Source organism: Scomber japonicus, chromosome 1 (genome assembly GCF_027409825.1).
Source record: "Scomber japonicus isolate fScoJap1 chromosome 1, fScoJap1.pri, whole genome shotgun sequence".
NCBI classification, from domain to species: domain Eukaryota; kingdom Metazoa; phylum Chordata; class Actinopteri; order Scombriformes; family Scombridae; genus Scomber; species Scomber japonicus.
The window spans coordinates 17,171,473-17,186,022 of record NC_070578.1 but is presented as its reverse complement, the minus strand read 5'-3'; the positions used below and the strand labels follow the sequence as shown (position 1 = coordinate 17,186,022).

General features: G+C 38.9%; 2 protein-coding genes across 2 annotated transcripts; one reads left to right on the top strand and one right to left on the bottom strand.

The window, feature by feature from the left end:
- Positions 1 to 559: 559 nt before the first annotated feature.
- Positions 560 to 8,815, bottom strand: LOC128360189 (saccharopine dehydrogenase-like oxidoreductase). The gene is made up of 12 exons (XM_053320563.1): positions 8,537 to 8,815; positions 6,362 to 6,474; positions 5,280 to 5,360; positions 4,496 to 4,625; positions 4,304 to 4,353; positions 3,923 to 4,053; positions 3,507 to 3,624; positions 3,068 to 3,187; positions 2,847 to 2,903; positions 2,561 to 2,672; positions 2,248 to 2,329; positions 560 to 1,976 (listed from the first exon to the last, which is right to left on the bottom strand). The coding sequence occupies exons 1-12, from the start codon at positions 8,733 to 8,735 to the stop codon at positions 1,886 to 1,888; spliced, it is 1,284 nt and encodes a 427-aa protein (XP_053176538.1). The 5' UTR covers positions 8,736 to 8,815; the 3' UTR covers positions 560 to 1,885.
- Positions 8,816 to 9,222: 407 nt separating this feature from the next.
- tfb2m (transcription factor B2, mitochondrial) lies at positions 9,223 to 14,550 on the top strand. Its single transcript, XM_053316825.1, has 10 exons — positions 9,223 to 9,350; positions 10,136 to 10,498; positions 10,997 to 11,186; positions 11,473 to 11,564; positions 11,663 to 11,816; positions 11,947 to 12,095; positions 12,379 to 12,468; positions 12,854 to 12,913; positions 13,032 to 13,180; positions 13,338 to 14,550. The coding sequence occupies exons 2-10, from the start codon at positions 10,211 to 10,213 to the stop codon at positions 13,525 to 13,527; spliced, it is 1,362 nt and encodes a 453-aa protein (XP_053172800.1). The 5' UTR covers positions 9,223 to 9,350; positions 10,136 to 10,210; the 3' UTR covers positions 13,528 to 14,550.

The following is a 14,550-nucleotide window of genomic DNA, read 5'->3' as shown; positions in this document are numbered from 1 at the left end:
TTTGAGTTTTGTCTCATTCAAATACAGTGCTCAACTTCTGAGTTTGTAAGACGTGTTAGAGTGACTTGCCAGATTTCACACATTGAGACATGACATGAAAACATTATGGCTCTGCTGCCTCTTCAAGATGTGAGACTCCTTCATAAATCAATGATTTAGAGTATCCACAATGAACCAGTATCACGTTGACATTAGATACTTTGATTAATGGATTTAAATGAAGGACTTTGATCTCAGTGCTATGATCTTTGTAATGTCACTTGGTGAGAGTAAGATGATGACTACCAGTCCAGTAGATCAAACTTTACTTGTGATCTCATAGGACAATCTGTTTAAATTTAAGAAGACTGTACAGTATATAATAATTATAACTATACATATAATAAATCAATTTCCATATGCTTTTATGAATGTAAACCACTGATCATGATAAACCTTCTATGGAACAGGGAGTGCATTATGGGCATTATTGATATGCTTAAAGCTCATCTAGAAATTAGATTTTTACATGTGTTCATTAAGTTGTGTGTGGTGTGTTAAGAAAGACAAGGCTCATGTCTGTTAGCAGAGTTGGCTTTATTTAGGAGGCAAAACAAAGCAAAGCAAATCAAACCACAGACTAAACCCCAAAACATAGCCTGTCACACGTAGCATAACACTCACAAACTCAAACGTCTAAAACATGTCTGGACTAAGATAACATTACTGTGTAGAACGATGCCAGTCCATAAGAGCAACAAGACCTTCTTCAGATAAAAAAGAAACAAAAACAAATGAGCTTTTCACACACACACACACACACACGTTCACTAAACAGCAGGGACAATGCATTCAGTTTCATCGTGCTGTCTTGTGCAACTGGATGCATTTTCTGACAAGGTTCAAAAGCAAATATTTGGACAGGTGAGTTTATGCTACTAAACGAAAAAAACCAAACATCCAACATATTCAACATATTAGGACGACCTAGTGATAGTCCAACCATTAACTATCAAAAACCAAGCGATCAGGACTTCAATTAGCAGGCCAGGCCAGGAAAAGCAAGCATGTACGTGCACACACAGCAGGCTCCTATTCTCTACTGACAACTTCAGTCCACTGAATCAAAACAACACAAGCACAACTACCTAGCTAGTGCTACTGGGAGAGTAATGTGCTTGTGCATATGAAGCTGCTGTATGTTACGAAGACAGAACTAAGAAAGTATGAGAGTGGATCAACTCATGTCGATGTTGACTGGTGGTCATCATTGACTCATGTTGATCCACCTTCTGTGTGACTGAATCCCAAATAGACGTTATCATGAGGGTGTGGCAATTATGAAAGGGCCATTTTTTTTATCCTGCTTGTTTCCATTTGATCAGGCTACAATTTCTGTCTGTCACTAACCAATTTCTTATCACCTATAGTCTACATTGGCAAATGCAGAACTAACAAGTGAGGTACAAATATAAATTACAATTCAATTTTTTGATTGGGTTTAGAGACACGGTCTGAACGAAACCCTGGAATAAATCCTTTTCCATTAGCAGTAATCATGTTAGTGATGCTAAACCCATATCCACACTATCTCTCTACTGTCTTTGGCTTGGAAACGCTGCTGCAGTTGTGCCATTTGTCTTGCAAGCAGAGAGTTAATAGTAATGTTACATTCAAGCCAAAGGGAGATGGCAAGTTTCTGACTAATCGAAAAAGGATAAATATGGAAAGTATTGTCAAGAGCAGCGTTACAATTTAATCTAAAAGTTTCTTTCATCCCTATTAAATAGGCCTTCATGATGAAATAGCTCTCTTTTAAAGTTGGAAACTCTCCAGTTGTTATTCTGCATATACTACATAAGTGCTGAGAGAAACCTGGGGTGCAGCATCAGAGAGGGGCCAAACTTTAGATGACGGAGAACTGGATGCCATGTTTGTTGAGGCGATCAATCAGTGTGGTTCCCGCAAAAGCTGCTCCTGGAGTGTACACTCCTCCCCTGGAAAAAGATTAATACAAAAAGACTTAAACCAGAATTAAAACCAAATTAAAACTTCACACCAAGCTCACAGGAACTTTATTAAAAAAATGGGTAAGTGCTTGATTTAATTGGGTGGCTAAGATGCACTCATTCTCAGAAAACTTGACTCACATGAACACCCTTAGATATAATAATCTAAATGTGTATCACAGGAATCAAGTTAAGTACCTGCTCGGTACAACTCCAAATAAAAATACATTTTTTGATTTCATTTTGGTTCATAACTCACTTCTTTGGCAAAGCTGAGGATTCGTTGAGGATTGTTAGAGCAGCCTGTACCATGGCAATGGGCGTGGCCACATATCCAGCCTCTAAATAATAAGAGACACATTACACAACCATTAGACACATTAAGAAAGGTGCTGAACAGGCCAGACTTGGTGGTGCCAGTCAATGAGCCTTTGCAAGAGAGAGACATAACTAACATAATTAATGCACAAGTTAATTCACATTTTGTTGATGGAGGGCTTTAAAAAATATGTTCATGCTGCTAGAACATCAGCTAACCTTGTGTTATAGCAGGTTTATGAGTTTCCACTTACCTGGTCCTTGAACCAGTGTGCGAATTTTTCCATTAGGTTTTCCCTGGGTGGGGTCCTGTTCCTCTGTGTATCCCTCTCCATAGAAAGCAAACCTGAAGGATGAACCCTCCATCTAATACACATAGAAAAAAGAAAACAGTGTATTTTCTTCTTAAACTTGACAATCTGAAGTAAATGTTTTTTTTTGGGTTTTTTTTGGGTTTTTTTTACAGATGAATGAACCGAGATGCTCATGAGCATTAAATGTGTGTATGATCTTTTTATTTTCTGTTGCATCAACATCTACCTGCTTCCTAGTTGGTCCAGCCTTGGAGAAGAGTCCAAAGGAGAAGAACTCTGGGTGCTGAGGATCAACAGACACACATCAGCACCAAAATGTTTCCAAGCACCGAGTATGTGTACTTTGACTTAACCGTTTCAGTAACAGGTAGAATATTCAGTCATAGTCATTTGTGACATATAAACTGTATCATGTGTGTTGTTTCCATGCATACCACGTTCATTTACCTTGATGAGCAAGTTGCGGCCAAAACTGAACTTGACCAAGAACCAGAACATCATGCCAGCAAACATCATCTTGATAATGTTGCCAATGCCTCCAATGCCTGCATATGCTCCATACTGAACCTACAGAGGGGTTGACAGTAACAGATTGTAGCAGCATTAGCATTATAATATCAGAGGCAGACTCTTTGGATCCTAACTATTTAGTTTATTCCACTCTATTTTACTCTTGAGTTAGTTAGACCATCAAAAGACACACATATCTCATAAGGATGAATATGTTGACAGAGCTATCATGAAAATGGCTCATAGATGGTTAAAAACTGAAGAATTGGAGCCATTTGCAATCACTTTTCTTATTTTGTTTCCAACGCCAACTTTCACATATAAAAAAGGTGGATCAGAAAATTATGATTAATTGAGACAAAAGAAAAAGACTGACCGGTGTGGCCTGATGTTCCTCCACCAGGAAGCGCTGGCTTCTCTTGACAACAGAGGGATCAGAGCCCATGAAGGGCAAGGCATACTGCTGGATCTCGTTGCTGTAGAACAATGAACCCCTAGAAATAAAAAGAAATCACAAACATTTCAACAATGATTACGACAAATGTGTGTAGGCCAAACTGTAGTACATGCTCCCATGTGTGCTACAGGTTGTAGGATTTAAAGCTGAGACAAAAAAAACTAAACTAAATTTTAAAAAAAGAAAAAGAAAAATTAAGAAAAAATTATCACATCTGGATGATTATTAATTCATAGAGATGTTTCAATGTCTTTTTTTTCATTTTTCCAATTATGGGAAACAAAATTTTAAAGATTTGACAGCAGGGATTAATTGCTACCCACTGTCCTACGTACCTGCGTTTAATTTTAGCACCAACAGTCGGGAGAGGTTTGTGATTAAACTTCCTCCTAAGACTCTGAAGCTTCTGGCCGTCGGCAAAACCATAGATGGCTGACTGCCATGTTCCATCGTGGATACATCCACCCTGTGAGAAGATGACAAAGAGACACATTCATTCAAAAGGAGAAAAAAGAGATAAGAGATGAAAAATAAAATGACAAACATGAACAAGAGAGGAAGAAAGCATTTGAGATAAGGAGAAGAACAAGTTATACAAGATAAATCTTTGAAAAAAAAAGAAGTGAACAAGGTGGGAGAGAATCAGATGCAGGCACTACAGATGTCAACAACAAGCTGGTCCACTGCATGGACTTATGGGTAATGTTGTTACATACATCAGCTCCTGTGCTGACGGTCAGGAAGCTCTCCACTGCAGTTAGTGTACCTGCAGAAAAACATACACACACCATGCTTTGGCAAACACTAAGATGAGGATAAATGATTTATTTATAGCAACAGATAGAAAGAATGGATCAATGCATGTCAGTGATTGTAATCCTTCTGTGGGTATTTCAGTATGCACGTACCTTTGAACTGGTCCCTTGTGTAGAGGACTCCCATGTCCGCAGGAATGGAGTCGAATCCACAGCTACCTATGATGTACACACCTTTGTCAGCTGCCTGGCTGTTGTAGTTCAACTGCATGCCCTCCAGAAACTGCACACAGCCACAGAAACATACACTTTAGACACACATACTGTATACAAATGCTTTCTTAGTTTGCTTGTTAAAATTGAATGTTTTATTCTATGCACTATTGAAATCAACAGGTCTATTAGAACAATCAGTCTGATATGAAGATGGTGATTCATCATCTGATTTTATAAACAAAACCAATTTCCAAGACTATAATGAATAGAGTTAAAAGGTACAGTATAGTATAGTATATAGTATAGTAAGTAACAACTTGAAATAAGGCTGTCGGAGCGCTTACTGTCTCAATGAAACCTGCTGTATTACACAGACTGGACATCTAACAGCGAGGGAAAACTGCTATCATGTGCCCAAGTGAGAGATAATTTAGTCTAACAGGCAACAGCATGAAACTCAGCATGTCTTTCATTTAATCCAAACACAAACAACAGCAAAGCCAAATGTTAGGACATCTGTACGGCAATGTCCACTGATAACATGCAGGTGTGGACAGCTTCATGTACTGTACATGTACCGATGAAAGGAGAAGAGGATAAAAGTAAAGTATCCCCTTTGTTTAAATGCATAATGAAATTACTGTTGCTCAAAACTAAATCAAAAAAGACAGATAAACAAATATACACGATACAGTACAGAAATACAGAACTACATGCATACCTGAGGCTCTCCGCAGATGTCAAGATGGTGGGCTCCATTCTCCACACAGGCTTTGACCACTGGCTCACCGTAGAACCTGTACTATACACACAAAGATGCACACTGATTAATTCATGGTGTGTTACACTTTAAAAGTGTGTCCCCCCTTTTTCATGATTTGGTCAAAGGCAAATTCTCCATGATGTGTCACTGCCATAAATTGTATATAACCCCCTCTTTTGGTGCGAAGTAGGTGTAAAGCTTTCCACAGAAATACAGCAAAAAGTGTTTCATGGTGGACACTGCAGCTGCAGAGCCCAGATCTCTTAGTAGATCCTGTTCATATGTTCACTGTGCTGTAATGCGTTACTCATATGTACAGTATACACATTTAATATTACATGTAAATCAGAAAATGTACATGATTTTTATGAACTGGCTTTCTGTACCCAGCAGGCTCAAGTTACAACACACAAACCAACTGGCAGTACAAGGTTCATTCCTTACGAACTCCTTTTTCCTGTTCCTTATCATATTATGTAAGACGTGTGTGGGTGACATGATACTATATGGTCTATCTTGTCCTGGTAATACCAGATTTATGTTATTTATGCTCATACATTAAAACATGAGTGGCTTTGTATTTTCAAGATTAAACACACTGTAACTGGACTTCTTTTGACTCCAGCTCTGTGCTGCCTTAATTTTAACCAGGCTGGCAAAGTTCTCCTGCTGCAACAGTGGTGACTACTGTAGTGGAAGTATCTGGTTTGAAACAAGAACCTGAATGATGCACAGGATGCAAAGCGGTGCTGTTGGAATCCTACTCTCCATTCTGACTTTAACACAAAGCGACTTATTGTGTGCTGTTGGTCAGCAGCCTTCATTATGTAAATGAAGGCTGCTCTATCTGTGTGTGTGACAGAGGATGAGAAAGACAAAGAGGAAGAGACAGACTAGCTTAGTTACACCAATGCCAACATGCCAATGTTTTGAGACAATCTTGGGAAAATCCAGTTTTCGTCATGAGACTGAGTAAGTTCAGTGTGTCAAAGAAAAAACAGATACAGGCACAAACATTTGTGTTGGAACTGTCCACTTACAGGCCCCACACAGTTGAGGACAATAACTGCCTGTTTGGACATGGCTGCCAAGGAGTCTGGTTCTTCTACATCTGCCACGATGATGTCCACCTCTGTCCTCAGCTCTGGCTTACCTGTAAACACACGCAGTGTTAGAGTGAGAGCTATCCTATATTTTAATCCAAATGTTTTCCATTAAACTCTCAGATCTCAGTTTTTATTGTCACAAAATTAAAAATATGACAATGCCATATTATTTAATCTTTTTAGTCTGACTGTATTTGTTTCACTCTCTGACATTTAGTTTAAGCATGATTACAACTATTATTCTACTACTACTCAACCAAAGATGCTGCTACATTTCTAAAAATAGTTTTGTTATCATCAACATGAGGAATCATGACATGAAAGTATGTTCATGTCTAGTTAAGGGCAACAGATGCGTACATGAATACTTAAAGGTCATGATCACTACTGCTCAAAACACAAAGATGGAGAAAGGCGACTACAGCACGATGAGAAAACTCCTGATATGACTAGTTAGCTTAAAAGACAAGTAGCAGCCGTAATAATTGAACCCTATCACATAAAAATGATTTTGATTTTGATCTTACTCATTTTATTTTCATAATTATAGACAGCAATAAGCAGTCATATCTGCAGGTGTTTGAAGAATGAGGAGAAAACAGAGTAACTGTGGCAATAAAGTCTGTGTGGCAGAGTTAGACAAACAAGCTTGTTGCCACGAGGTCTTGAGAGTCAAATGAAACTGAACATGAATACCTTGTCTAAAAAATGTATAAACACAAGGCAAGAATTCCAAAACTGTTGTAGGATGAAATGTCTTCGATAAGGTTTTCAAAAAACTTGCAAGAACAATCTAAGCTGTTTTTAAATGAGCAGTTAATGCTGTTTGATGCCTCTGGGACATAATACAAATTTCTGTTTAAACAGACAAGTTGCTGTTTTTAGTGATTACTGAATGAGTGGACTAGCTGACACATCAGGCTGTGTGCTGGCAAACAGGATTGAACAGCGGGCGGGTATGTTCCATCAGCTGTTGTACACTCCCTGAAGAGAAAGCCGGACGGGAGGGGACAACTAAATAACCAACTAATCCTCTGGAAACTCACATCACTATCATGACAACACAAGTGCTCTCAGGTCCTAATCTTGTGATGGACTTCATTTTCCATGTTTAGAGTTGTTGCATAGATACAAATCGCAAACCTGGAAAGTTACTGGCATACTAGAAATATTTAGTATTTAGCAACACATTCCACAAGATAATTGTATTCAGGTGAATTACATTAAGACATACTAGAGGTCCAATTATATTATTCTATTTGTGTTGTCACTTTGCATGAGTGAACAAAGACATTTATTACTTTCTTATTGCTCGACAGGAAATATCAACTTGGGTTGCAACACATGATTATTTTTCATTTTCAGTTAATATTTCAGTTTTAGTTGATATTCAAATTAAAGCAGAAAAAATGAACACATCCATTTGAGAGGCTGCAACCAGAGAAAGTTTGACAATTTTGCCTTAAAAATATGATTTAAATGACAAACTAATTGTCAGAATAGTCTAGTCTATTAATCTACAAAGAATCCAGCTGTGATGTTAACCATTGGCTGCTTACAGGGTCAAGAGCTCCTCTAGAAGTACCTCATCATTTTATTACTATTACCGTTTCTTTTGACTATACAGCGGGTAAGCAAACTTTGATCCCTGTGGTTACTTTATATTTGAATGAATAAAGGCAGTGCCTGCCCGTTTACACCATGCCAAACAAATTTAAACTGGACAACAAGGCTTGGATCCTGAGTACTACGTGTTATTATTAATCCCCTTTTTATATTTAACAGTGACAGTTGCTAGGAAATAATCATTTCAGTGGTTAGCTTTGTGTTGCTGACTGATGTGCACTTTGGAGTTAAGTAGATGAGGTCAAAGTCATGTCAAAATCATCACAATCAGAGAGGCTAATTTAGAGTAGATAAGTAATCTGGTGTAAGAAGAAAAGAAATTCTGAATATTTTTGTTAAAACATTGAAAAGGCAGCTCATAACACCCGAAAGTTAACAGCTACGAATTAATTTAAAACGTTCACTATTAAAAATCTCTATTCATGCAGGAACATAGTTTGTTATTAACAGTCTGCTACAACATGCACAACTACTGATACACACTGAGGGCTGCAGCGGCCTGCTCCAGGACTTTCTCCAGCTTCTGCTTGCTCCTGCCGGCCACGGCCCACTTCAGGTTTCCCTTCGGACCCTCGGAAACAGTCCGGGCAACCTCCTCCACCACGAACTGTCCTGTGAACCCAGAGGCTCCAAACACAACCAGGTGGTAGGGCCTGTTGGTGGATGTTTGTACACAGGCCATGGTGACAGCAGACAGACTGGAGAAGCTTGATGCGACACTGTCAGGTCCTGCTGAATGAGCCTCAGACAGGTTGCAGGCGGGTTTAACACTGCGGCTACTTCCGTAGCAACACTGTGCTAATATGAGCGTCTAATAGTCTTTAACTACCGAAACACATAAAAACTAACTGTGCTGCATTTTGTATTAAGTTTATGAGCAGTTTATATGTTCCTAGTAATATATTACCTACGCCTATTTTTCGTTTATTTTTTATCATTAACATGCTGGCTTGAAACCCCCCAATAAAAAGCATGTTATTTAAAAAAAATTAAAAAGCATGTTCGTTTGAAAAAAAAAAAGTATATTTGTTTGAAAAATAAAATAAAATAATAAAATAAAAACCATCACATTTCCTTGATAACTCCTTGAGTTCTCTGATTGGTCCAGGCAGTGTCGCCGATCAATGACGTCTGTCACATCGCGACCGCGGCACCACGAGAGTTGTGAAAACAGTGCGGAGGGTCAGGATGCGGAGGGCTCAATGTCACACAGCTTTACCAGCGGACACACCGCCAGGATCAGTTGTTAAATCATAGCGGTCGTTACATCTGGATAATTAGGACAATCTGCAGAGAGGTATGTCTGCTTATTCTCTGAAGATAAGACACGAAATGTATTTTAGCAGCGAGTGACATTAGCATGCGGCTAGCCAGCTGGCTAGTGTTTAAGTAACGTTATCCTCACTCAGTATTCTGCTCACAGATCATCTGCCAGGTTATTTAATGGCTCTTTTGCAAGCAGATGAGTAAAGTCTGTGAACATAGAGGATGAAAGACAGTGAATACAACTTCAGAGTGTGTTAAAAACAAATATGAAGGAGTTAAGCTCCCCACGTGTTATCAGAGCAGATGGTACTCAGATGTTTGTGTTGCAATAACAATTACCTAATCTCGGTAAAAAAAAATAAATAAAGCTCTATTATGTATTATTATAATTCCGTCTGTTGTTTTGACGCGTTTCTGTCTTTTAATTTCTCTGTGCATCCATCTCAAACTGAAGGTTGACTCAAGTCCACATTTACTTGTGTCTGCAAGCAGAAATGAATAATCCTGCTGTTACGCAGTAAGCAGCATCATTCTGAAAAATGTAATTATAATTCAAAAGAGTATCCGAAAAACTGTACGACAAATACTACAAAGGTCCAAAATTAACGATCCAAAAAGTTGTATCGAGCCAAACTAACATTGAGGCAACTTTCTTCCTCGATTATAACACTAGGAGGCGCACTTTACCACCCAATGATACTCTCACAGTAAACTAAACATCAGCAACTGACAGCAAAAATGTTACTTACATGATTTCTAAATGAAGTTATTATTCCTCATAACATTCCTTTTCTCTTTTTTCTCCATTCTCACTAGACAAAGACCTTCTCAAGAGGTCCGTCTCTCTCCCCCTCCCTCCTTCTTCTTTTGTCAGACACCCACTGCTCTACAATGTCCACCCATATGTGTAGACTGGTGGAGCTGATGATGCACTCTGCTTGCTGTCATACCATCAGAAGTAGATCATGTTTGCGTAAGGCAGTGTTGGTTCCTTTGGGTCCCTCAAGCCTCAGTGTTCCTGGAGCTCCCATCCTTCACAGGCGGACCTACAGCCTGGACTCTCTCTCCTCAGGCCCTGGTCGGCCCACACTTGGTACAAGCTCCCAGCAGCCCCGTGCAGAGAGGACATCCCCCTCCTCAGCACTCGCACACAGGAAGCTGTCTGCTGTGGCTGTACAGGTAGGCAGTCATTTTACTTTACTTGATTCACTACAGTAGTTTTCCACTGCATCTTGATGAATATGCAGCTATAATGAAATATTTACCTGACTGTCTACTATATATTTACAGATAGTTTTGAAAAAATATTTCTCAATTTGGTGCAAAGGTATGGGACTATTTCAACATTTAAAGATTTAAGTAATGGAGGAAAATCTTTTTGTGGTATTTACATGATTTGTTTTCAGATGTGAATTTATAATCCCCCATCTCCTCACTTATTTCCAAGTAGTTTGTGTTGATCTTAGTGACAAAGAAGCAAACAAAACTGCTCAAACATATGTTATGCACTGTCCACCAGCTCCTCCTAGACTTACAGGCTAGTTTGGAGATGTAAAACCTCTAGTATGTCTTGAGTCTGTAAACAATTGTCACAGCTTCTCAATATTTTGTTGGCATTTTTCAAATATGTTTTTGATTGTTCTCAAATTATATGCACTATGTTTTTTTTTCCTCCAGGGCCAACGGCGTCGTCTGTGCCTTTATGACTATCTGGACCTTGGGGAGGTAGAGGAGAATGTACGCCGTGCTCAGTCCTGTAAAAAACACAGACACATCATAGTGGACCCAGAGCTGGCTAAGCTGGTAACAGAGCACCTGGGACCTGACCTGCAGGATGCTAAAACTGTTATCATTGACTGTAACCCAGGTATGTTTTTTCACAGTGTGAGAGTGAAAAACAGAAAGAGATTTACTGTATACATTTTTGTTCTTCTGCAAGTTTGCAAGCGTGTAATGTTCATGTAACCTGGCACATGCACTGACAGATTAGTTTTTAATGGGAGTACATTGGTGAAAAACAACTGATTTGTGTGTGTTTTGTATTTTAAACATTTGTGTAGGATTTATTCTTGTTAGCGAAGGATGATTTTTGGTTGCATATGCAAACAATGAATTGATAGGCTATGTTTACCTTCCTTCCTTGTCTTCCTTAGGTCCTGGCGTGATGACTAAGACGATGCTTAACGCTGGAGCTCAGAGAGTTGTGACTCTTGAGAGTGATAAGTCATTTGTACAGGAACTACAGGTACACCTTAAACCGTTTAACAGCATTTGTATCCTTAACCTGAGCTTAATCAATCCCTTGTTCTGTAGAGGAATACATTTGATGTTTTAATCTTGTAGGAGTTAGAAGGTCACCTTGATGGTCAGCTGGAAGTGGTTCACTGTGATTACTTTAAACTGGACCCCATCGGCACTGGAAACCTCAGACCCCCTGTCATGTTCACTGACAAGCTTTTCACTGACCTGGGAATATCAGAAGCTAACTGGACTGATGGTGAGGGAAAAAAACCCCACATGCATACAAAGACAAACAGTGCATCAAACCTAAAAGACTGGACTAAATGGACACTGTTCATTGTGTAGTATGATCCTTCTTGATTTTTGTGTGTTTTGTGTCTCTCTAGATGTCCCGGTGAAGGTGTTTGGCATCCTGCCCCAGCGAAATGAGCGCAGCCTACTGCTGAAGATGGTTTACGCTTTGTTTGAACGGCTATCTGTCTACAGATACGGAAGAATAGAGCTCAACTTCTTTATGAGCGAGAGGGAATACCGGGTAAAAGAACAAGAGCGTGTTGAACTTTATCTGTAGTGCCAGTCAAGATCAGAGTATAATCTAGTGTGTGTTTGACATGTGGGGCAGCTCTGAGCTAATTCACATCCATACTTAATTACTACTACAGCTGCCAGTCAGCTAATTATAACCATAAGCTTGGTGATCTCTCCTGCAGATTGATTTATACTCCATGTTAATCTTCAGTTGCTGCTGGGTAAAAATAGTATCTGGTAGTTTTAAATGGATGTGTAATTTCTGTGTTTCTTTGGTCTTTCTCCATCAGAAACTGGTGGCGCGTCCAGGTGAAATGAGGTACTACAGAGCCTTTGGTGTCCTCTGGCAGATGGCATGTGATATCGAACTACTGCACAAGGTACAAAATGAGGGAGGGTGGCAAACACACTTTTGTGATTTTGCCAAAGTATCAAAATAAGTGAGGTTGGTATTTTAAGCTGTAGTTTAAAATACTTTTTAGTGTTGGCTGAAAGGTATAAAAAAATCATGACATAGTGCTTAATTTTATGGTGCTTTCTTGAAGGTAAAAGAAACCAATTATCTAAATAAAATATGAAATAATGTATGATTAAAAAATAATTTCAGTGATAATACAGCTGAAATGAAAAGACCTGTTACGAGAGTTCATGATTATAACATCTTTTCTCATAATTAAGTGATGAGGTTTCCAAATGTTTTTGGTTATAACACATTTTTGAGGGGAAATCTGCCAGTAGTCAAACTCCTCATATCTGTCTTTGCAGGAGCCTTGGGAGTCGTTTGTGACGCCTTCAAGACAAAGTGCACCTTCTACAAAAGGCCTTGTAAGGAAGACAGCAGACTCCGTCATAGCATTGTGAACTTGATTGGTGTAGTGCATTTCATATTATATGATATTTATCCCCATTCTCTTCCTGTTTTCCCTTTAACCTCTCCCCTCAGCTTCCCAATGATCACCTGTGCCTGGTGCGTCTGCGTCCACGGGCTGATCTGTTCTCTGCAGGCCTCACACCCTCCAATGCTTCCACTCTGCTGATGATGGTCAAACAGTGTCTGGCAAAGAGGAAGGTCAAGCTCATTGACAGGCTTAAGTAAGCAATGCAGACACAACGATGTTGAGAAAGGCTGTGCAGACACACTCTTGCAGCCAACTCATACACATTCAGAGTATTATAGGTGGTTCCAACTAAACATCTTCTACATTTCTTTTCTTCTTTCTTACTCTCCCTCATCTCTATTTTGTTCTAGTCTCTGGTCACCAGATAGTGGGAGTAAATTGTTATCAGAAATGGAAATGCCAGAGGACATCCTGACAGGCCACGTATATCCAGAGGAATATCTTCGACTGTTCCAGCTGATGGACAAGAGCAATGAGTTCACACAGAGCTGGCTTTATGAAGAGATCCTAGAGAATACACAGAGAGAGGGATGGGGCTAATGTATATATGTAAGGAAATGTGCATAGATTTATTTAATCAAAGACAAAAGAAGTCCATGCAAACACATGTATAATATATTGCCTGTAAAATAATTAAGAAATGAATATGTCTGGTATGAAACGAGGACAGAGAAAACACATACATAAAGTTACAAATATCCATGAAAACACAAAATGTAATAAGAAAAATGTTCATGAAATGGACACAGCAGAATAACTTGACTGTAAAAATACTTTTGTTACCTCACATCATACACTTCTGTTTGGAGTGACTGAAATGATGGAAATGCTTGTGTTGTTACTGTACTTTAAAGAAGTGGAGGAACAGCTTGAGATGAGCCTCTGTGATGTCCTGATCTGGGATTTCCATGAATTGAGATTTCAGCCAAAGAGTCAGCAGTAGAAGTGCTTCTTTCTGGGCCCTCACTTCTGATGAAAGGAAAGGATTTAAAAATTGTCTAATAAATGTCATTATTGTAATAATAATAATAATTTAAGTCATATTTTTAACATATTTTGAAAAATGCCGAAGAGGGTTAAAAAAACCTCAGTCATGCAAATAATTCAGAAATGACTGTGTTCTACATTTGATGGATACGTGATTAAATTGCAATTCTTCTAAAACAGTGTACTGTGACAGCAGTTATGGGAAGTTCACCAGAACTCACCCTGTATGTATCCTGCCGTAGTATTTAATCATTTTCGAAACAGACATCCAGAGTGAACTAGCAGGAATTGTGCAGTAAAAAGGGATGCATTGTCATTGTCATTTTATGTCTTGTAAAGTTTTGAGTGTTCGAAGTGAATGAATAAGCTTTTTTAAAATGTCATGGAGTGTATGTTGCTTGTCCAATATAAATTTTAAACAAATGAGGATTTTGATGTGTAGTTTGGGGGAGAAATTGCCTACAGTCCTATCCAGTACATCCTCACTCCATTAGCAATCACATTTTGAGGAGTTGGGGTGTTCTGCCAAACTAAATCTATTCCCTTTCCACAGTGAAAATTGTGATTTATCTGAGT